Consider the following 22,039-nt stretch of genomic DNA (forward strand, 5'->3'; position numbering starts at 1 on the left):
TCACCATGAAGAAAACATGTTAGTTATCTACCATGAAGTTTCATTAGGATTAGGTTTTGGCCATGCAAATGAGGCAGGATTCGTTAGCACGGCTTAATTCCAATCTACGGTAAGTCTATGTGAAATGCTTATTCGATAAGGTTCCTTCATTGTCTTCACCAGAGTTTATCCCTTAATCTGTTAAAATGTTATGAAAATGCAGTTGCTCTGCTTATACAGAGACCACTTTTAAATGTTAATTTTTAGGCTCACATTAGAATATTTTTAAATCACAAAATGCAACCCTTCAGATTAAAAATGAAGCGCTTGCCAATCTGGTATTGTAAGATGCATCTATTTATTTTTCTAAAGGTGACTTAAATGATTGCAGAAACCTCTCAAAACTATTTATTTGCTTATTTCTTAAGGGAAAAAAATGTTAAGCAATTTTTTACAAGAAAAAATTCCTCCAGCTCTGAGAACATGCATACTAACTTTTATCCCATAGGGAAATACTTCTATCAGAACTGTAAATCCCTTAAAATAGGGGCTCATAATAAAAGTGTGTCTAAAGCCTTGCAGGACATCTCGGTACCAAATTTCTGACAAAGAGCTGTTCTGTGTGCTAGTGAAGAATTGATATAAATATCCATGAAGCGTGTGGTGTTAATTACTCCAATGCAGTGGCATTGTAGGTGCTGTGAAAACCTTCACTTTTCATCAAGTGCTATTCATATTTGCCAGGGGCACTATAAAGCTCTCAAATCTATATTGATTTTTTACATTGTATGTCACATTGGAACCAAAACTCCAATAAATTTAACACATAAATTATAGTCATGAGTAAATACATTTTAAGGTGGTAAGTTCACTTAAACACAGTTCTGTGTTCTGTTAGTCACTGATGTGTACACACTTGGCCAGAAGACTTGACACATTTCTCCGCATTAACCAAATTTGGGAATACAGGCTTCAAAATTAAATAGCAGTTTGATCTCCTGGGGTACTTTGTTCTGCCAACACTGTTATCAGAAAATCTAGAAATTATGTGATTGTCATTTAACTCTTAATAATACTTTATTTATGTAGGATGTAGCAAATATCCATGTAGTAAATAAAGTAGGTAGTTAACGAATGAGAATGATAAGTAGGAGGTTAATAATCAGGCAAGGGAATGTAGCAGACCAAAGTGTAAATGTTAGTTGCATGTTGATCTGAAAAAGAAGATGTGCCAACACTTTACATGACAAAAAGTTATTTTTGTCATCGCTGTCCCATTTGCTTTCTAGTCCTTTGTGTAAAAGAAGCCAGAATGGGAACAGCACGTTGGCTCCATTCATTGCGATGGGCTGGTGACTGGGGTTTTTCATGCTCCATCGAGAGCTCTAATGAAGATCGTCAGTCCTTCTCATTCCATCTCGCTCACGCTTGCACAAAATAGCTTTGGTCTAGAAGCATTTTGAGTAGTTTTCAAGATGATGTGTAATACAGTATTTTTCTGCAATATGTATGCATCTATATGCACAGTTATGTTCATATGCACCCACGCATGCACCCAAACCTAGAAATAGTAAATAAGAGGCATGTTCTATGTCTGCCATTTTAAGAGTGTTATTTCGAGAATAACTGTGTTCAAATTTATATGCTAGGGCAGGGGTCCTCAGTTCCTCGAGACTGAAATATTCTCAGAATTTACAGAATCTGCACTAATATGCTAGAAAAATAATATATAAATCTTCTCTTTTATAACTGCTTTATAGTCTATAATTGAACTTTGATCTTTATGTTTGAGCTTTGTCATGATTTAATATTACCCTAAATGAATTGCCAACCTTCAACTTGATATTGGCCTGCTAACTTCCTGATTTCTGAGCCTTTCTGGTCCACCAGAAAAAAACCCCAAAACCTAACAACAAAAACTTCTGTGAAGCTGTGATTATAAAACTATGGTGGTTGTGTTGGTAATAACTATCACAAAATACACTTTCAGTAAATGGTAAAAAAGCATGAGTAACAACGTAAATGACACTGTGGGAAATGAGGAAAATGTAGTTATGCAGCTGGCAAGAACTTAGTATAGTTTTATTGGGAGTGGATTTTTTTTTTCCAAAAGCTAGACACCAAAGGAACTTCATTGAATTTGTTGTGTAAGTTAAGGCAAAAACCAAACAGCATAAAAATTGGAAGGATTACAACAGTTTCAAGATGAAAATAAAAGCCACTCAATTGCTAGTGAAAGGAACTAGCTGTGATTTGGCTTGATAGTCTATAGAAAAGGGCTTAGCATATGTTGGTGGTTGTGCAGATAGCAGTGCAGTGATCACCGACCATTTTATTTCCAGACAAGGGAAAAGTCTTTGTTGTCTCAATGGACCTTGGAGTAGTTCAATGTAATGAGTGTAACACTCATGAGAAGTCCAAAAGTGCAGATTAAGACTCACCTTTGGTGTGTTCTGTAATTGTCCTGGTTTATGCAGGAATTTACCAAGTGATCTGGTGCCCATAATAACTTAGGGAAAGTTAAGAAATATTTCCTTTGACTTGCAAGGACAGTGTCTCACAGGCGTCTTTCTTTCTTTAAACACTACATAGTCTTTTGGAAGTATGTTTCCCAAGCCCTGTGGATGACCAAACACTGGACAAAATGATTTTTATCTTTGACATGGTGGTCTGAAATGATTCAGATAATTTTAAAATATCTAATTTTTGGAGACTTGTTTTGAGGAGTACAGCAAACTCACTCTCTTTTAATTCAAATGAGCTCTTGTCCTCAGTAAAACACCATCACTTCTTTAAAAGTCCAGTATCTGCAGTACTCTGTATTTTCACTTCTTCTCAGAATGTGAAACAAATCTGGTAGTTCATATGCCACTTAACAGTAACTGTTCACAAATGAAATAATTTTTTTAATTGATGACCACTACAGATCAACGATATACAGTAAATCTCCAAGTTAAAAGGACTGGCAAGATGCCCAGCATAGCATAAATCAGGGGGGCTCCACTGACAACCTCACTGACTTCAGTCAGCTGAGGACCTGGCCCACTTATTGTAAAAGCGTCGTGGCATTATTTGGAGCCCCAGTCTGGGATCAGTATCATTTTAATGTCTGACTTAATATGTCTGACTCTACAGATTGAGCAGCTAGAAGGAGTCACCTTTCAGAATATGACCCTTTCCATCCACATCCCTTCCCCCTCCAAAAAATTCACTGCTGTGGTATCTATTGTTCTGTCCCTCTGTCCCTACATTCTTCTCTTATTTTGCCTTTTTATTCTCTTTTCCCCTTTTTTCTTCCCAACATTCAGATACAAAGAAAATAACTTGGATGTTGATCCAAAGCTCCAGCAGTTCAAATCCAGATGTAGCAGAGTTAACTCTGCTCCTGGAAGGCACTGAGTTACATAGGTAGGATTCACATTTCTAAAAACTTGGGCATTACACCATTATACCTTCTCCTCTCATGTCAGAATTTGAGTTTGGGAGTATTAGCTATGCCCTTCCCTGTGTTTTTTAATAAAAAACACTGAAGTATGAGTTCCTTCCAAGTGTGGCCGCATCTCATCCATGTACACCAAAACCAGTGAAACAATGACATTCTCAGTGAGGATGTGGCTTTAGTGATTTTGTTTTAATTGTTTCTTTTCCAGAAGTATTGTCTCCCATAGACTAGATTTCTGCAGCTCGGAATTAGTGGCTTTGCTGCAGCCTGCAAGAACTACTCAAAAAAAAGTAGCTCTGTCAGGCTGAGGGAAAACTTGAAGCTCAGCAGAAGGAGCAATTCATTGCAGCTGTAATCATCATTTTACGTTATACAACTTGCGAATGTCCATTCCCTCCTCTTCTGGTGTCTCGTTTTATGTCCATGTGCAAAGCTGTCACACACCCCACCATCTTCAACAGAAAGTTTAATGCGCAGATATCAGGGATGTGTAATGTAAACCATACCACCAAACATATTATGAATATATTGCTCTTCTTAAAAATGCTTGTTGGTTTTTCATACTACAGTATTGACTAACTGTCTGCGTTTGATGTATGGTTTACCAGCCTGATGTAGACTTATGGTTAGAGCTTAACTTGTTAGTTCTGCTTTTGCAGCCAATTCAGAACAACTACAGATGCCCCGAGATATTAAAATTGACTGCTCAAATGGACTCAGTGTGGGAGTTTCATTGGTTTTAAATTGATAACAGCTGAAAGAGTGAATGATTAAAGCTGTATATGGGCATAGTATGCAGCTCCTTTGTACAAAGCTCTTGTGAACAGAATCCACTGTATGGGAATTGCCTTTGTTCTAATAAAAGATATTTCTGAACAATTGTTAGCTTAAATTTTTAAATGATGAAACAAGAGCATTTCAGGAGCCTATAGAGGAAATAATTTCTGAGAAACTGGAATAACTCTGAGAAGATAAAGTAGATTTTTATTCAGAGGGGAGCATTTAAAGTTAAGTAGCATTCCATAAGGTGGTAATTGTGTCTGTTTCCCAGGCATTTGAGTTAAATAAGCTGGATAGGAAACATAAACTGTCATAACAGGAGGTTAGGAGTGTTGTGTACATCTCTTTTTTTCAAGTCATAAAAAATGAAGTTTTGAAGGGCCTTATCACAAATAAATCAAACAAAGGCTTTTTTTGCTTCTTTTATCCCTCTGGGAGCAGTTATTTTTTGAAAAATATGTCCTGAATAGTTTCCCCTTAAACTAGTTTCAAAGTATATATACACACCTATAAAAGAATAAGAAAATAAAATTTTAATCTTAGTTACACATAAACATACACATGCACATAGTTTACAAAAGTTAGTAATTTGCCATTCCTATAATTCCTTGTTTTCAAAATACTGCGCAAGCAAATCTCAACTGAGTTTTCCTCAACTGCCCCTGTGACCTCTAAGAGTGTAAATATGGCAGTGTAACTACTGCTATCCCCATGTTTATGTACAGAAACAGATCCAGCAAAAAATCAATTGACTAGAGAGAGTCATGGAGTTTGCGGTTCAGGAATACCCAGAATTCAGAGTATTTGGATGACTCATGGGATCATGTACTTATAAATGCTCATTAATTTCTAGAAGTGGGGGGGGGAATCCACAGCCGTTGTGTGTCGTTGTTTTACCATAGTCTCTTTTGATGCCCAACAACTACCAGTGCTGATTTGCTGCCCTTTCCATTCAAGACTAAAATCCTGAGTGCCAGGTTTCTAAAGAAGAAGTGTTTTAAAACTTAACTGCAGGATACAGAATGTGACTATATCCATATACTGAAAGGTACCTAAAATGAGGTTAAACATTTTGCTGGAGAAGATACAGAATCTGCACCCAAAAAAAGAAGTAATGTACTAGGTGAGAATTATGTAACAGTTTCCAGCCTTTTTTAAAATTTCCTCCCAGGAATACCAACTATTCTGCATTCATACTGTGAATAGAAAGAGTAACTGCAAAATAATCCTGGAACTTGGTTATAAAGTGGTTATAATAGAGAAGGGAAGCTGCTGAGCATCATGCATCAATTTTGTTTCAGTTCTTCATGTATTGCCATCTAAACACAGTGCAGTTCTTTGCCTGTTTTACTTCTGAAATTGTTTACAAGTGTCTTTGTCCACCAAATAAGATATATTTTTTCCTTCTTTTTAACATAATTTACATTGGAGACCATTCTTTATTATGCAAAGAATTTGACAGGTCTTTGCTAAAATTTTAAAAAAACAATTAAGATGTCAAAAGAGGAAGTGCTAGTACATTTTAATCATAAATCTCTGTATATATAATTACCACTGAAGGCATCTATAAATGTTTTATGAAGAAAATGTAACCAGACTGTGCTTTGTCAGAAACATAACCCCAAAACATGTAACAGACTGTTCGCTAATGCTTAACGCCACACATGCACACAGCCCTCTTCAGTGTAGCTCTGTGAACTCAGTCCTCCATCCCTTCTGCAACCGAAACTCTGACTAACTTAAATTCAGGCTTTGGTGTACTCCATCAGAATGATGATCGCACGCATTGGGAGGTGCCGGAATAAATTTTCCTGACACATATCAAGAAGTCCAAACCATCCCGTGTACCCAGCTTTGTTTCCCTGATTGATCTCTATTCTGGAGTATTAGAAAAGAAAAGGTGATTGAGTTGCTCTTGAAATCTAAGCTTAATAAGAAATAGCAGTGATTAACGACAGGAAAGCAAAGCTCTTTGCAAAGTGGAAAATAAACAAATGGGGTTTGCTTGTTAGTGAGGAAAAGCTGCATTGCTTGGAGGAAGCTTGCACTCAAGCTGATTATGGTGGAAGATGGTAGGACTGACTATGGAGGAAATATCCAGCGCTGTGGGAGCTGTAGAGAACAGGAGCTCCTGCTGTTCTGCAAGTTAACGTGCTTGTTGAGTTTGCTCTGCAGAGCCCAAGCTTGTGCTAGCACCCCTCAGCTATCTATACAAAAATTTTCAAAGCCTCTGCTCCAAGTTCCAAACTGTAGTACCTTGTTGAAATGCTATATGGAGACGGTCTCTTTGGATAAATGATGATAATGCACTCCTATTGTTTGAGCATTTAACTGTCTCCTATTGAGTAGTTTCTCTCATCTGTTTGATTCATTTTGATTTTAGCTGACAACTTCCTCATTACTGATTGCTCTTCTCATAATTTCTCAAACAAATGAGGTGGAGGAAGCAAGTAGTAATCTGAAGAGTTTAACCTGCTTATACAAGTGTGTTTCAAGATAGGGGCAAAATAAAGGGCAGTTAATGACAAAACAAGGGGAAATGGGTTTAAGCTGAAAGAAGGTAGGTTTAGATTAGATATTAGGAAGAAGTTCTTCACTGTGAGGGTGGTCAGACACTGGAACAGGTTGCCCAAGGAAGTTGTGGATGCCCCCTCCCTGGAAGTGTTTAAGGCCAGGCTGGATGAGGCTGGTCTAGTGAAAGGTCTCCCTGCTGATGGCAGGGGGGTTGGAACTACATGATCTTTAAGGTCCAACCCAAACCATTCTATGATTCTAAGATCAACATTCAAAGTTGATCAAAACTTTAAAATCATAAAACTAAAAGGTAGCATTATCTAGTTAAATTCATATTTGTCAAAGAAACAACAAAAATCACAAATTAAAATTGGTGTAAAATACACAATCTTCATCAAAAATACATCTAGTACCTTCTATTTTTTAAACAGGTAATTTGACAACAAACAAACAAACAAACAAACAAAAAAACCCCCCCAAAACCCCAAAAAACACCTGTAAAGATGATATAAAATTGTACTAAGTCCTAATGATGTAAAGTAACAAAGCCCTGGCATTCCCATGCTGCTCTATGACAAGAGTGAAACTCCATACGTGTGGAAGAGACAGGGTACCTGCCAATATGAGTCTCAAGATTGGACCATCAGTTAATATCATGCAGGCTTTTGGATTCAACAAGATATGGAACTGTATCTCTAGAATGGCTTTCACTGTTTCAGGTCCATGCAAACTCTAGAGACATCCAAGCCTTAGAAAGGCCAAGATCAAGGTCTAAATCACAACGGAAACTTGAGCCTAGGGGAAGTGTCTGAGTCTTATGGGCAGCAGGTATTGAGAGGTTTGGCTCTGTGGCAGAAGTTAATAACTGCTAGGAATCAGAAAGGATTTGTTTCTAACTTTGTCTATCTTTGATAGATAAGTTTTTAATTAATATGCAAGCTCAGAAGAGAGAAAAATCCCACTACTAATCATATGCCTTAAAGTATTTTCCTTTTTTTTTTTCCAAATGTAGATCAAATTTTTGGCTCCCATTTACACTTGGTTTGTGAACATGAGAAATCTACAGTCCCCCAGTTTGTAAGACTGTGTATAAATGCTGTTGAAAAAAGAGGTAAGTACCATAATATTTAACACTATATTATTTTTTCTTTATTACTATTCAAAACTTTAACCTCATGCCTCTGCTCGAATTGCCAGGGTAGGCAGGCAGTTCAGTTTATAATATAGTTATGAAGTGAACTATATCACATTCTGTATCTTCATTTTTGTTACATGATAAGACACTAATAGAACCCACTCATGCTGATTATTCCTTATATTTTGTTTGACATGTTGTTGTTTCAGTCCTTCTCTGGGTAAGCAAATGTTGAGCATCAATAAAATGTCAGTAAGTTTCATTCTGAAGTCTCTTGTGAACGTAATGCCAACCTTTTTTCCTAAGTCCTGAATTGTACTCAACCAAAATAAATGTTATTCTAGTGTGACCATATTTTTTTAACATGTGCAGGTGTCTAATTTTTACAGTTATTTTAAAAAGCCATAATATTGTAAGAATATTGGAATAAGTATCCATCCTCATTAAAAGTTTTGATTAATTTAATAAGAAGGATTTTCTTGGTATGAAAAGATGTGCTTAACACCGTTGCCTGCCTTCCTTTCTTCAGAGTGTGTCTTCTCTCATTGAAGGTCATTTTCTTTGGAAGGTACATGCGGTAGATGCAGAATCTTAAAATGTATTGTATAAAAATGTGAGGCTTCATCACCATCTGTTACAAGTTTACAACTTGTTCCAGGGATCTGGGGAAACATATATCTTGCAAAAGATAGAAAATTTATTTTCAGAATAAGGCTGGGTGAACCCATTGTCACTGCCATATACTGGAGTCTCAGAACAAGAGAACCAATGAAAAATAAAAAGATACTTAGACCGTTAACCACAAAGGAAAAAGCTATTTTAATTCTATCATTGTTACCTGGTTTTATAGTGAAAGGTGTAATAAAACTACCCTGGAGTTTCAAACTCTGGGAAATTCATGCTTTAATTATACAGCAAAGAGAGCACTGGGATATTATTACTCCCAGAATGATTGGCAGGAAGTCAGAGACTAACAAACTGGTGATCGTTCAGTAGGGGGAGATAGTAGCATTGGTTTTTTGGAGGAAGGCTGGAGGCTGGATAAAGAAAGAGACAAAGAAAGGGGAGAAATGTGTGAAGTGACTATTAATAGAGGAGGAATTGTGAGGAGAAATTCAGAACATGAAAAGGAAAGGCAGAGATTAGATTATAAAAATGCCACGCCATGCAGAACATGCCTAATTGACTGTTTGGTTACAATCTTAGCACAGGTTCTCCAAAAGATGCACTAGATATTTCATAGATGTTTTGTGGTATCTCACTACTCCTCCAGGAGAAGTGAGGCCAGAGGTCTCTGCACTGCTGAACTGTAATAGAAAAATCCAAGAAACCTAATTAGATGTTTATTGTCTGTGTGATTATCAGAGAAATGTTCACAGAAGAAAATGAAAATATCACTACTTCTTGAGAGTTCATCCTTCAGAGTATTGCATTATTGCTCTTGTCTTTCCTTCAAACTTGCTGTGACTTAGAGAAGTCTATCCCTTTTAGTTAGTCTAGTATGTAAATAAAAGCTAATCATATGGCATGAGATAAAAATTTCATTTTATCACTGTATTTATGAGTTTATATTTGATATACAGTTTTTTTCTATTATTATTTTCTTGGATTAGAAGCTTGCATTTACTCACATTCTATTTACTCAAAGTGTTGTTTTTACTAAGTTCTGGCATAAACTATCTCAGGACAGCAGTAATTTATGTGAAGCTAAGTCCAATGTTTATGCAAGCTTCTGATGACATTTTATACCGGGGTTGGTATTAGGAAGCAGTATGTGGAGGTGCCAAGTCTCCCGGCATGGCTGAGACTCAACAGATCTGAAACCCTTCTCTTAATGGCCAGATATGCCTCCAGCCAAGATACTCAACTGCAGAGTCATGGGAAATACTTATGTACCAATTATGGGAAAGGCACATTTAATGAAAACTGTATGTTTACTTTCATAGTCTTAGTAAGATGGCCTAGATACTCAGTACAGCTGGCATATTGGCTGTTGTAGAAAAGCTTTTTTTCCTATTTAGAAAATATATCATCTACATACTGTAACTGTACCAAAAATGTTACTTGCGTGCTTTGTTTAAGATAAAGGATTATTAGGAAAAAAGAGTTTAGGAGACTAACCTTAAATGTTACTTACAAAATATTCATTCTTTGCTGAACAGTTGTGTCTGATTTATCAGCTTGTGGTTTTAGTTTATTGGTTTTCTATTTGGTTTTCTGATTTTTAAAACATTATCACTTGTGTACAGAAAGAAAGTCTAGCCGTGATCTGAATAAACTATATTAATTAGTACATTTTCCTGTTTAGATGAGGTTACATACAATAGCCAACTGTAGTAATATTCTCCCACAGATTAAAAATGTAGAGGGTGTCATTAACTGTTGGCAAGATTTCCTGTTTAGTTACACTATTTTTAAGTGAATATCTACATTGAAATTGAAGGAATTATTCTGAAATTATTTTACTGCAACTTAGATCAGATTTTGGTTATTTATCCCTTAGGCTACTGTTTGCTTGTTCACCAGTTCAGGACAGAGGTGCTTTATGAGGTTTATTCTAAAAATTCTCACGCTATAATGCATATTTATTTATCTGACAAGGATTCACTTGTTCAAGAGCGGACTTCATTTTTCCAGCCTCTTTTGCTCTTTGTAGTTATTGAAATAGGACTGGGAGGCAGAAGGTCTTTCTACATTTACTCAGCCATCTTGCAAAGCTAGTAGTGGAGTTTAATGAAGAAAGTCAATAAAAATGTGCCCATTCTTGTAAACTTGCAAGGCAATTATCACATTTATTTATTTTTTTTCAGCAAGCTCAGGTTTTTTTCTTCATTCTTCCTGTATTATTTATTCATTCATAATTTTTGATGAACTTCTTGTCCTGAATATTTAGCTGTACAGACCTGTGTCAACAAAGTCAATAGTATCTAGGGAAATGGTTGAGTCACCATCCCTGGAGGTATTTAAAAGATGGGTAGATGAGGTGCTCAGAGATATGGTTTAGTATTGGACAGGTACAGTTGGACTCGATGATCTCTAAGGTCTTTTCCAACCAAATGATACTATGAGTCTATGAAAAGCATGGCACCCATGGTATATAATGCAGTATTCTAAATAGAAAAAATCTCCCACATGTATGATGGGACCTGATGAGGATAAGAGAATAATTCTCTACCATGCAATGATCAGATTGAAGAAATACAGTGTCTACTCAAGAATTTCTTTGCTTTCTACTTTCTCAGGGAACTGGAGGGAAAGTTTTTAATGGAAAAGTGTGTACCTTGTTTCTTCTGTGTATTCTTTTACTTTGCCATCAACATCTACCTTGGAGGCTTTTTCTGGAGCTATCTGTTGAGTTGCCTTTTTCAGTCTGTGTTCCACACTTTTTCTTTTCCCCAGAAAGTGTCCGATAGGTAGCCCTGACCCTCAGCTGAACGGTGCAACAGGGAAAGCCTGGGACCATCCACCCAGTATACTATAACTCACATGCTGTGCACTCGTGCCAAGGGTGGGGCCCATTGCAAGATTTTGGTGTTTCTAGGCCAGATACTATTTCCAGTCATTTCTTGAGTCACCTATTTATTTTGTTAGCCATGACCCTTTAAAAGTGATGGCTGGTTTTTTACATTTTTTTTTTTTTTAATATGTGAAAGGCATGAGTGGAACTCATAAAAAATATTAAAATATCAGTCTGCATTGTACCTAAACAAAATGCCATCCAGTATTTCTCATAGTGAAGTTTTATCGTGTGAAAACAGTCTGATACTAAACTCTTTTCCAGGGATGATCATTTGTCTGTGTGTCTAATGACAGAGTAAATGAACACCCCAAGCAGTCACTGTCTTAAACCTATAGAAGATATCCAGTGTAGTAGTGTAGTTTAGGTTTTGTAAAGAAATACAACACTAATGCTCCAGGGAAATATAATTTAACTTTCATCTCTCTTTTGAAATGTCCTTCATTTTCTCCCTCCACTCCCAAATCCAAGTTAGCGTTCTCAAATCAGCCTAAATGACTTGAAAAATGACACTGCAGGCAGCAAAGCTGATGATTACAGGTACCGTTTCCATTCTAAACTGGACATTGCAGACATTGTTTTCTGTTGCTTTTCTTGGAGCACAGGATGCTCTGACAGGAATGATACACAAAATTACATATTTGATTCAATGCCTAAAAGCCACCCTGGGATCCATAACCTTGCTTAAAGATTTAAGAAAGACCTTTAGTCCACTTCTGAGAAGGTTCTTAGCTTAGAAAACTTTATCTTTCAACTTTACTTCTTAGCAGCTGTTATGTTTTTTTGCAGTCGTTTGTTTGACAGGATCCAGTTATAGGTTCCGATGTCTGTTTAAAGAAACAGGGAGGTTGTTGGCTTTAAAATTCCCTTACTGCTTGTGTGTTCAACATTTTCCCAGGCTTTTCTACATAGTTTGCCAAGTAAAGGGACTGACCTTTTGTAGCAAACACTTTTTCATTTCTAAATGCTCACTTTGATTTTTGTCCCATTTTATGCTCATTCCAAACTGTTTACAACCCACTAAAAATGACTGTGAATTATATGTTTGTGTAATGGATTCCTTTTGTGGTCAGACTGGAATGTTTACTTTGAACAATTAGTTATCTTTGGGCAGATTATAGTGACCTGAAAAAAGAATGGCTAAAATTATTATAGTACCTTAACTATTTCCTTTTGTTATCTTCTCTGTTTGTTCAATGTATTATTTACTGGGTTTCACTGCTCTGAACCCCACTGAACAAATCCTGTGAAATAAGACAAAATATCTCTGAGCATAGGGCTCCTGGTCTGGGGGACTGATCTCCTGGGGAAGGACCACGTATGGTGGGGAGACTTCAGAACCAGAACCAGACCATTAGGCTAAGGTGTGCAATTTTAAGAAGACATGGTTTTGAGAGAAGCTTTAAGTGCTTGCTCCCTGAAAATCAGATTTCTTAAAGGTATCCAAAGTCTGACACCCCAAAACATCTAAAATCAAGACTCATTTTGGCTTCAAAGTCCATAGCTGTGATTTGATTATGCATAATATCATTGCAGAAATGCACATATATAAAGACTCATACCACAGAAAATTCAGTGTTTAAGGAAAAAAAAATATTTATGGGCAAAGATAAAGTACCTTATGGGATGTAGTAAAGAAATACAGTCTTCTCAATGAAGAGAAATGAAGATAAAAATGGTATTTTAAACTACCTCACCTCCCAAATGCCATGCTGCCCTGTGACAGAAGGTTGTATCCCTTTCATGAGTTTTATCTCTTAATCTAAAAGATGAAGTGCAGCTAAAAGCACTTTAAAACCTATTTATTAAAAAAAAAAAAAAAAAGAAAGTGATATTTCATTACCTTCTAAATCATATACCGCTTAAAAGGTAGTCAGTATTCTGGTAGGAAGTTTACATAGAGAAGAGTTCACATATCTTAAGGAGTTCAGCAAAGAGGAAATGAGTTTTAAAAATATAAAGTACTGTGAATATATTTATAAATCTAGCAAAAAATGAGTTTTTAAAACAGTTTAAAACTATCTCATTTTCTAATGGAATAAAACATTGCAGAAGAATTGGGAAAAAAAGATCCCAAACACCTCTTGAAGCTGTTGACTCCCATGCTGGGATCACTAACTTTGGTGTTGGTTGGTAGATTATAGGAGCACAGTGGAGATGGCAGAAGACAAGAGGCCTGTGCAGCCAAGATATGTGTTAATAGCCACTATATACAACCTCTAGCAGCTTATATCCCTATATGTATTGTAATCCTCCATATTATTAGACTTTTGTTCAGCAATTTGCTCTTCCTGGATGTATTTAGCTTAAGCAATATTTTTTTATGTATTTAGTTCTCAAAAAGGTTTCAGTCCCATTCCTGAGGACCTGAGGAAAGCAGTTGGAAAGTACAGGGTAGTTTTGCCAGATTATGCTCACCACCATCTTTGAGCTTCCATTAAGTGTACAGTGTTCCTGGGTTACTTCCCAACACGATTAGACCAAACCCATCAGCTGGTGGCATAAAGGATTTGTTCTGGCAAGGTTTCCTTGAGAAGAAGGGAAACCTCAGGAGACTGACCTATCAGTTTTATATTTCTGTCTGAGTGCAAGATTATTCTCCAACAGCACTTGGCCCCTGAATAACCACTAAAATGTATTTTAATGTTTTTTCTATCATATCTTTTAGCATATTTTTCTCCTCAGAGCAAGAAACTGTTCATGAATAGGAGTTTGTTTCCTACAAGCTCATTCACTGATTTTTCAGGATTTATTCTTTGGAAAGGTATTTTCCAAACTTTTTTTTTTTTTTTCCTTCTCCCAGGCCTACACATGCTTCCTTGCTTACTCTGATATAGTTTTACATACTGTTTCCAGTGGGTTTAGAATTCAGTACCCTGAAAGTACAGAGATCATATTGCTCCACCGAATGATCTGAGCTCCCAGTTCTGCTAATTTTGTGCTGTTCATTCTTTCCCACTTTGGGATAATCTATTATGCTTGGATCCAGGCACGCACTAAAAGTTAATACTTCCATGAAGAATGTGCAATTTGTACTGTTTAGCTAGTGATGAGATTCCTGAAGTCTTTTATGATTCTATCTTGTTCCAAGGAGTCTTCTGCTCCCAACTTTTATACGCAATGATTTTAAAAAAAAAAAAAAAAAGCCAAAGCAAAAAACAAAACCTGATAGGGAAAAAAAAAATACACACACACAAATATATCCAGCAGTTCAGCAGATAAAGCCTTTTTCCAGGGAATTCTAGTGGGCTGAGGAAAACTGTTTCTGAGGGCATTGAACTATGTTTACTTTAAACTGGCCAAAAAGCATAAACTTAAATGTACAGATGAATGCAATATAAAACAACAAAGTTCTGAGAAAAGCTCTTGCAAGTTCGTGATTGAAAATGTTTTGGGCTTTTTTTTTTTTTTTAATTATTATTCTTTAGGGTAGAAATTAAGAGTGGTTGAACTTAGTGCAAGCACATTGGCAAGCTTTCCTCAACCATTTCTGTCTTCAGGCTCAGGCAATCCTGCTATAGCCACCTTTCTTAGAATAAGAGCCAGTTAATAGTGTTGTGCAAGGTCCAAGTTAGAATTGGCTCTGAAGGGTATTCACTCTGGGGCCTCTGTGTCTGCTAGAAAGCCACATTCTGAGTCTGAAAAATTATCAAGAAGTGTCAACAGGAAACATCACGGAAGGGCATACAAGACAAATTAGAGAAAAGGAGACAACAGAGGGAAAAAAAAAAAAAAAGGGCAAAAAAGCTTTGCAATGACAATGCACGAAAAAGACAATGAATATATATTTTTAAAATGTGCAAGTGGAGATGGTTAGTTAGAAGAAGAAAAAGACATAAAAAACTCAGGCATTTGAACCAGTTGCCGTCTTTGTCATAGTTACCTGATACCTGTTTCATTGATTAATCTGTTCCAGAGAAATGTATCCATTTCTATGAAAAAAAAGGGGGATTTGTATTTTAAGCCTTGCCAGTAACAACAAGCAGACACTCAGTGTGCACCAGAGTAACATTTACAATGCCTGGGCCAAATTCATGCCTTGTGTAATTTTATTGCTTTTACTGGAATTACACCAGAGATGAGCTTGGCCTTTTGCCTTTTTCTAGCATTGTATAATATATCTATTAGTGAACATGTAGAAGGAAACAGGGTATTTTGTCTTCAGAATTTTCCATAAAATCCTTTTCAATAGGCTTAATAAATAAAATAAACCACTTAACCTGTGAAATAAAAAAGAATCAAACAGCATTTTCTCGATATTAAAATAATGTTAATACACTTTGTAAATCAACTAGTTGACATTTGTACATGCTGATACAAAAAGTCTAGAGATATTTAAAGCCAGCTGACTGTCTCTGGTGCTTACTCTGTGCCAAAGAGAAAATGAAGGTCCTGACATACCCCCTGATCAGAGTCAGATTCAGGAAAGCTCACACATGAGGGTATCCACCTCCTAGCCATGGAAAAGATAAAAAGATAGACCCCCAAATCCTCTCTTCTCCTCCTGAATAAACAGAGGATGTGAAGCACTATGCCTTAGTACAGTACGCATGCCATCACAGAGAAGGAGCTGGCAGTATCTCCACTGCAAATCCCATTTAGTCAGATTTTGCAGTGCAGCCACTAATAGAACACTTTGGGCTAAGGCTTGACAAAATGAGTCTTGGCCTAGAGGAGATGTTCACACACACACACAAAAAAAATGTTAAGTCCCTTTAGGGGGAAAAAAGGACGTACTTGTAGTTTCAGATTCTTTCAACATCCCTGTTGCTTAAAAGTAAAGTTATGGCTTTTAAATAAAATTATGAAGGCATAATTCCACAATGTAGACTAATTGCTTTTCCTGCAGAATAAAAATAAATTACTACAACTACACTATATTTTTTGCAAAAAAGTTTTACAGCAATAAAAGGGAAGAGATTAAAAAAATTTTGCTGTCTGTATGCAACACTATGGGGTCAGTTTAAAAAAACCCGTCTCCTTTTTTCTGCCTGCAATTCAAGAGAGCAAATAACTGCAGTTGTATTTTATTACTTCAATTATTCGCTGTAGCAGCTTGTGTTACATCAATGTTTTAACCATATAATATAGCAGTCTAATGGGATTGATACCTAAGTGAGAGAAATTGTACCAACAGAAAGCTTCAGGAGCAAGGCAGAGGGCAAAGTAAGAGGGCAGCTTAAAAAGGAGGCTTTATGTTAAGGCTTTCACTTCTTTTAGAGAAGATTTTTTAAGCTCGTTTTACTCCCTTGAATTTATGAAACCGATATTGTTAGCAATCTAGTAACTGAATTGTCCCTAAATTGGCTACTGTGTGATAGAACCCCAAGGAATTAACAAGTCTTCTAAAGATCTCCAGTTGTATATTCGCTTAGCAGATTGTTTTATTATAATCACGATCCTCATGGATCATGGATGTAATTATATAGCAAATCAACTTCTTTTTGTCTTCACGCAGACAAACAATGCTCCCTGGTTTGGGAGGAATGACATATATGAAAATGAGAGCAAAACGTGGCCATTTTGTTTCATAAAACAACAGAACCCTATCACTTGGATCCTGAGCAGCTCCAGCCAACCTGATCTAGCTCTGTCTTCATAATTCCTTCATGCACCTTTTTATTTGGTGTCCGACATGATGCATTTCAAAGAATTTAAATTCTCAGGAAACCGAATACTGCTATTAGAAACTACTTTCTTGTGTTTATTCTACTTCGTAATGATTATAGAGTATTTCTATAATTTCTATATTATTGATACCAAGCTCTGTCCACCAAAACAGATGGACACTTCTCTTTAAGGCCCTGAATAGATCTATTTTGTGGTCAATGGTTGTTCCTTATAGTTAAGGAAATGCTTCAGTGTTTTATTGGATCAGGGTTTTAAGCTTTATATATTTGGATCAGAAATGAAAATATTCAGATTTTCCATCAGGGTTTAAAAACAAAGAACAGGATCTTGCTCAGTTACCCAGATTATGGGTCATTTACAGGTAATAGTGACACTCTTAAAATCAATGTGGACCTCTCCAAAGCAAGGGTAAGGTGATGAGTCTCCTCTGAGATGTCTTCACTTAGAAAATAAGAAAGTCCTCAAAAGACAGAAAGGCTGTTCCATGCCTCTTCCCCCCATCTTCCCAGGAAAAATTTCTCCCAATATTTCAAGCCATATGTTTTGATTTGTCAGTCCTGAACTGACATGGTGTTACATGACATAATACACCAAAGTAGCTGCCACCACATGGCTTTCCCGTGCCAGCAGTAACCACACAATGGTGTTGGAGGTACCACAACTTTTTGTTTACTTAGAAATGAAATAATTTTGATGAGTGTATGGTATCAGTTAGCAAGTGTTGAGTTCTTTATGGTGATACTGTTCATGTTGACTTAAATGGAAGACGAATCATCTCAGAAATCTTTAATAAGAAAAGTTTCTTAGTGTACTCATAGTGATGCCCTGCGGAGCCAATACAACTAAAAATCTGTCAGCATACTTGGTAGAAACTTTGTTTCATGGTTCTCTGACTCATATGATTGAGATTAAAGTGAACAAAATCTTGGCACATAGTTTGGCAGCCAAGAAGCATTCCTCTGTTTGTGTGTAGATGTGTGCGTGTGTGAGACTGAGAGACAGAGAGAGGGGGAAATTTAGCAGCCACTCATTTGGTGTTAAATTATCAGGTGTTACATAGTTTTAATAAACCTTAGAAGAAAGATAAGATACATCCTCTTCTAATGAAAACTGCTTTTACTCAGCCTATAAAGTCAACTTTGAACAAGCTGAGCATCTACTCTAGCCATTCAAATTACAGCTAAACTGTAAGCCAGACTTGAATCCAAGAAGAGAGGTAGAAGATGTCGGAAGGGTGCTCTTCAAGCAGTCAGGTTTTCCTATTTTCCCACCAAAACAGAGGAACTCACAAGCTGCTTTGTTTGATACCTGATCTATGACCTGCAGGACTGTCCTCACAGCAGTAGCGCCTTTCTGGTCATAAATAACCCAAATCCAGTGACGGAGCTTTGTGCACAGGGGCACTTCTACCATCACTGAGCAAAGACACAATCTTCTTAGATACTTTGCATACAGTCATGATATATTGATGTTTGAAAAGTATCTGAATTTGCACAGTAGAAATTGTTTACAAAGGTTTTCTTTATTGTCTTTATTTCAGCTGCATTTTTGTATTCTGACATGTCACACATTAAAAACACAAAGAGCACAGCTCACAGTAAGAATTTGTGATAGAAACTTTGCAACTGTCTTGGATGTCTCTATAGTAAATGTCATTAATAATTACTGGAATTTTCACCAAAGAAGGAAATTAGATATGGAAAACACTATATGCCAACTTTGCCTTTCCAAGCCTTCAGAAATACCAGAGGGTCTGTGTGAACCCTAGGAAAAGGGATGAGATTGGATTTCTACCTTCCTTACATCATTCCATGTCACAGTCAGCATTAAGATACAAAGACAACGATTCAAATCAAAATTCTTCCCATAGCTTCAAATTTTAAAATAATTATCCTGCATGAAAATATCAAATGATACTCATATTTATACATTTACTTCACCTAAAATTCAGCTAACATATCCAGTGCATTTTATTGCTAGCAGCTATATTTTTCCTCATCAGAAGTCAGTATTTTTCTGTATTTCTTGCATGTCTCAGTTATCTTTCAGTTATATTATTTGTATTTCATTGTGACTTTTTTTTTTCATATTTCAAAGTAGAAAGCAATTTGTTCCATTTCAGACTATATTTAAACAATCTCTTTTCAGGAGTTCCCGAGGAATACATATACAAGTTTAGTTCTATTTTAATGTACTATACCATAGTATGCATGTAAAACCATAAACTGAAAACTATAGAGTTGTTTCCATCAAAGTAATGAAGTCTGGTCTAGTCTCTTAAGTTTAGGTACTTATTATTCTTTGTAACCCAGTTCAGGATTGTTATGGTTTCTGTAGATATCTCAACTACATTATTTGCTGAATGTTGCTTTGATGATGGTTCAGATTTTTCCCAAATTAAATGGAGGCAAGAAAAAAGGTTTTTAAGTTACCTGAACCTGTTTGGGGACAGTAAATGTAATGGGAATGACATGAAAAATAATATATATAGCTGCAGAGTCCAGCAGCTAGGACCTCAAAAAGAAGTGGAAAAAACCCTAAGCATTATATGTTTGTGTCATTAAAATTAATGGTTCTGCTTTTTTTCACATAGTACTGTTTAATGTCACTGTTTCACAACACTAAACATGACTTTTTCAAAAGCAAGAAAATTTTGCTCACTTATTAGACTAGAAGTTTAGCACACAAAAGAAGGTGTAAGAGCACTCAGTGGAATCCCATGATTTTAATTATGATTGTGTCTCTAAACGTGTGCAATGTACACTGGGAAAGATATTATTAAAGTTATCTGTGTATACTCATATACACACACACCTTTGTATTGTCACATTTATATGTTAGACAGATATGCAATGCTAAGAATTCAGTAAGTTGGTGTTAGATAGCCATACACATACTTCTCTTCTAAGAGAGCCTCTGAGTTTTCCACACAGGCATGGACTGTAACACCCAAAGGTGTTTGATAGTGTGCCTTAGACTAAAGAATCTCATTTTTAAATGTTTCCTCCCACTTAAAGATAAAAAGCAAATACAAAGATACATGCCTATAATATGATATGAATAAGCAAACACAGTTACCAACTGCACATGAGAGACCAAACTCCATTTTTAGAGCTGGGTTCTGCACATTCCTTCTGTAAGAAATCCAGAACTGAGCTGGTCTAATTTCTAACTGTAAGAAACAGATCCAGCCTTCTGTGTTATGCAACAAAACAACTACTATCAAGTGCCTCGCTGATATTTCTTTAACTGTTGTTGAACTGTAACAGTCAAACTCTGCATTCACATCCACAACAGCTGTAGGAAGTACCCACAAAAGGTTAGGTAGGACCTACTCCTGAAGACAAGGTAAATAACCTTGAGACATCTAAGCATGAACAGAGCATAGCTTCAGGACATCAAATAAAAATGAATCTGTTATAGAGAAGAATACTGGGCCTGTCTGGACTCCTCAGCTATCTCTAAACAACCAATGATGGAAGAAGCTGTCCTGTGACTTCCAGTTTTCATCCTAAATATCCCTATTCCATCCTAAATTTCTGATCCCATTCACTGTCATTAAAAAATAAATAAATAAATATTTTTGCCAAGTAAAGGCACCACAGTCCAGAAAATACAAACTCCTTACCTATTTTGGCTGAAGATTATGTGTGCCCAAATGTACAGTTCTTCCACTTCCAACTGTTAAAAGTCCAACAAGCAGCAGTACCAGTCAGGATGGGGAGGTGACATTACTGAGGTTTAATTTAATCTCTCACTATTGTGAAAGATGGGAAAAGATTCATCCCTACTGTGCACTAAATTCTCTTTAAAATCAGCATTGGGAGTAAGAGATGTTTGGAGAATTGTATCTGTCCCTTAGCTTTTAACCACAGTTCCTGTTGATGTCAATGGACCTGACTGAAAGTCCCATATTGTACTAAGAGAAGAGTTAGATCCCCCCAAGTGCAATTTCCCTTCGTACTCTGATGTTGCTCAAAAAACACAGGCGTGATGGTGGTGATGATGGATCCCCAAATGAAGCACAGTTTAACCAGAGTGGGAGGATTTAGCAAAATGCATAAATTTCTTGTATGCTACTGTCTGTAACAGGCAGATCTTCAGCCAGTTTAGGGAGCATAAGTTACAGCTGGCTTTTGCTGGAATAGTTTATGCTCTTGACCCTCCTCAGTTGTGTAGCCAATGGGGAGTTGTCAGGCTACATGTGTTTTTAAACTTCTTTCAGCTAAATCAGAAATCCAAAAGCAAAATACAGCTCTCAGCAGTATCATGTGGAGTTGTGACACTCCCTGGAGGGCTCAGGGTCCATAAACCAATGAATGGATTACAATGAGGCATAAATGTAGTATTTTCATCCATGACAGATATAATCTCGAGCCTGTATTTTTCATGTGACTTAACTCTTTCAGAACGTAATGTGTGACAGAAAATGTCTTATAATGCACAGTGCAGTAAATATCAGTCAAGTATGCTTTATTGCTGAGCTCTACATGTTTCCAGAAGTTAACAGGCACAGCTGGGATATAAGAATATGTGATGTTGTATATATTTCTTGAACATACAAAATACCTTGGCTCTCTTCTCCCCTACCCTCTGCATTACATCCCCAGCTGTTCTGATCATGTCACACAGTGGATGAGTTTTTCCATCATCAGCTTCTCCTAAAATGATAACCTTTATTCAGGCTTTCACCCACCCCAAAATAAAATGCATTATCCACATTGTCATCACAGTTAAATTAAACTATCACAGTATATATTGTGTGGCACAGAATAATAGACATGGTAACTGGTGGAAGGTGGTAAACTGCTTGTTGGTGGCTGTACCTAGCAGAAAATACTCAGCACTAGTATTTAATTTCTATTGATTTTCCTACAAATGTCTCAAATCTCTCTATTTGAAATTCCTTTCTGTCCGTCGCCATAGTGTCATATGGCCACAACGCCAGACAGGTAAGAACTGGAAGCTGCTTTAGGGATATGAAGCTGATTATAACCCAAGAGAGTAACTGATGATGGACCATTCATCTTTTGAAGATTTC

The 22,039-nt window shown here is 36.5% G+C and overlaps 1 protein-coding gene across 1 annotated transcript in view; it reads left to right on the plus strand.

The window, feature by feature from the left end:
• Nucleotides 1-22,039, plus strand: part of LOC104531430 (rho GTPase-activating protein 15) — a gene marked incomplete at both ends in the record, with an annotated part of 102,018 nt that overhangs the window by 26,714 nt on the left and 53,265 nt on the right. The window contains one exon of the mRNA XM_010176309.1: nt 7,728-7,826. Coding sequence (XP_010174611.1) covers nt 7,728-7,826 — 99 coding nt within the window. The remainder of the gene's footprint in view (nt 1-7,727; nt 7,827-22,039) is intronic.

This window comes from Antrostomus carolinensis, unplaced genomic scaffold, assembly GCF_000700745.2.
Source record: "Antrostomus carolinensis isolate BGI_N321 unplaced genomic scaffold, ASM70074v2 scaffold18569, whole genome shotgun sequence".
Classification (NCBI taxonomy): domain Eukaryota; kingdom Metazoa; phylum Chordata; class Aves; order Caprimulgiformes; family Caprimulgidae; genus Antrostomus; species Antrostomus carolinensis.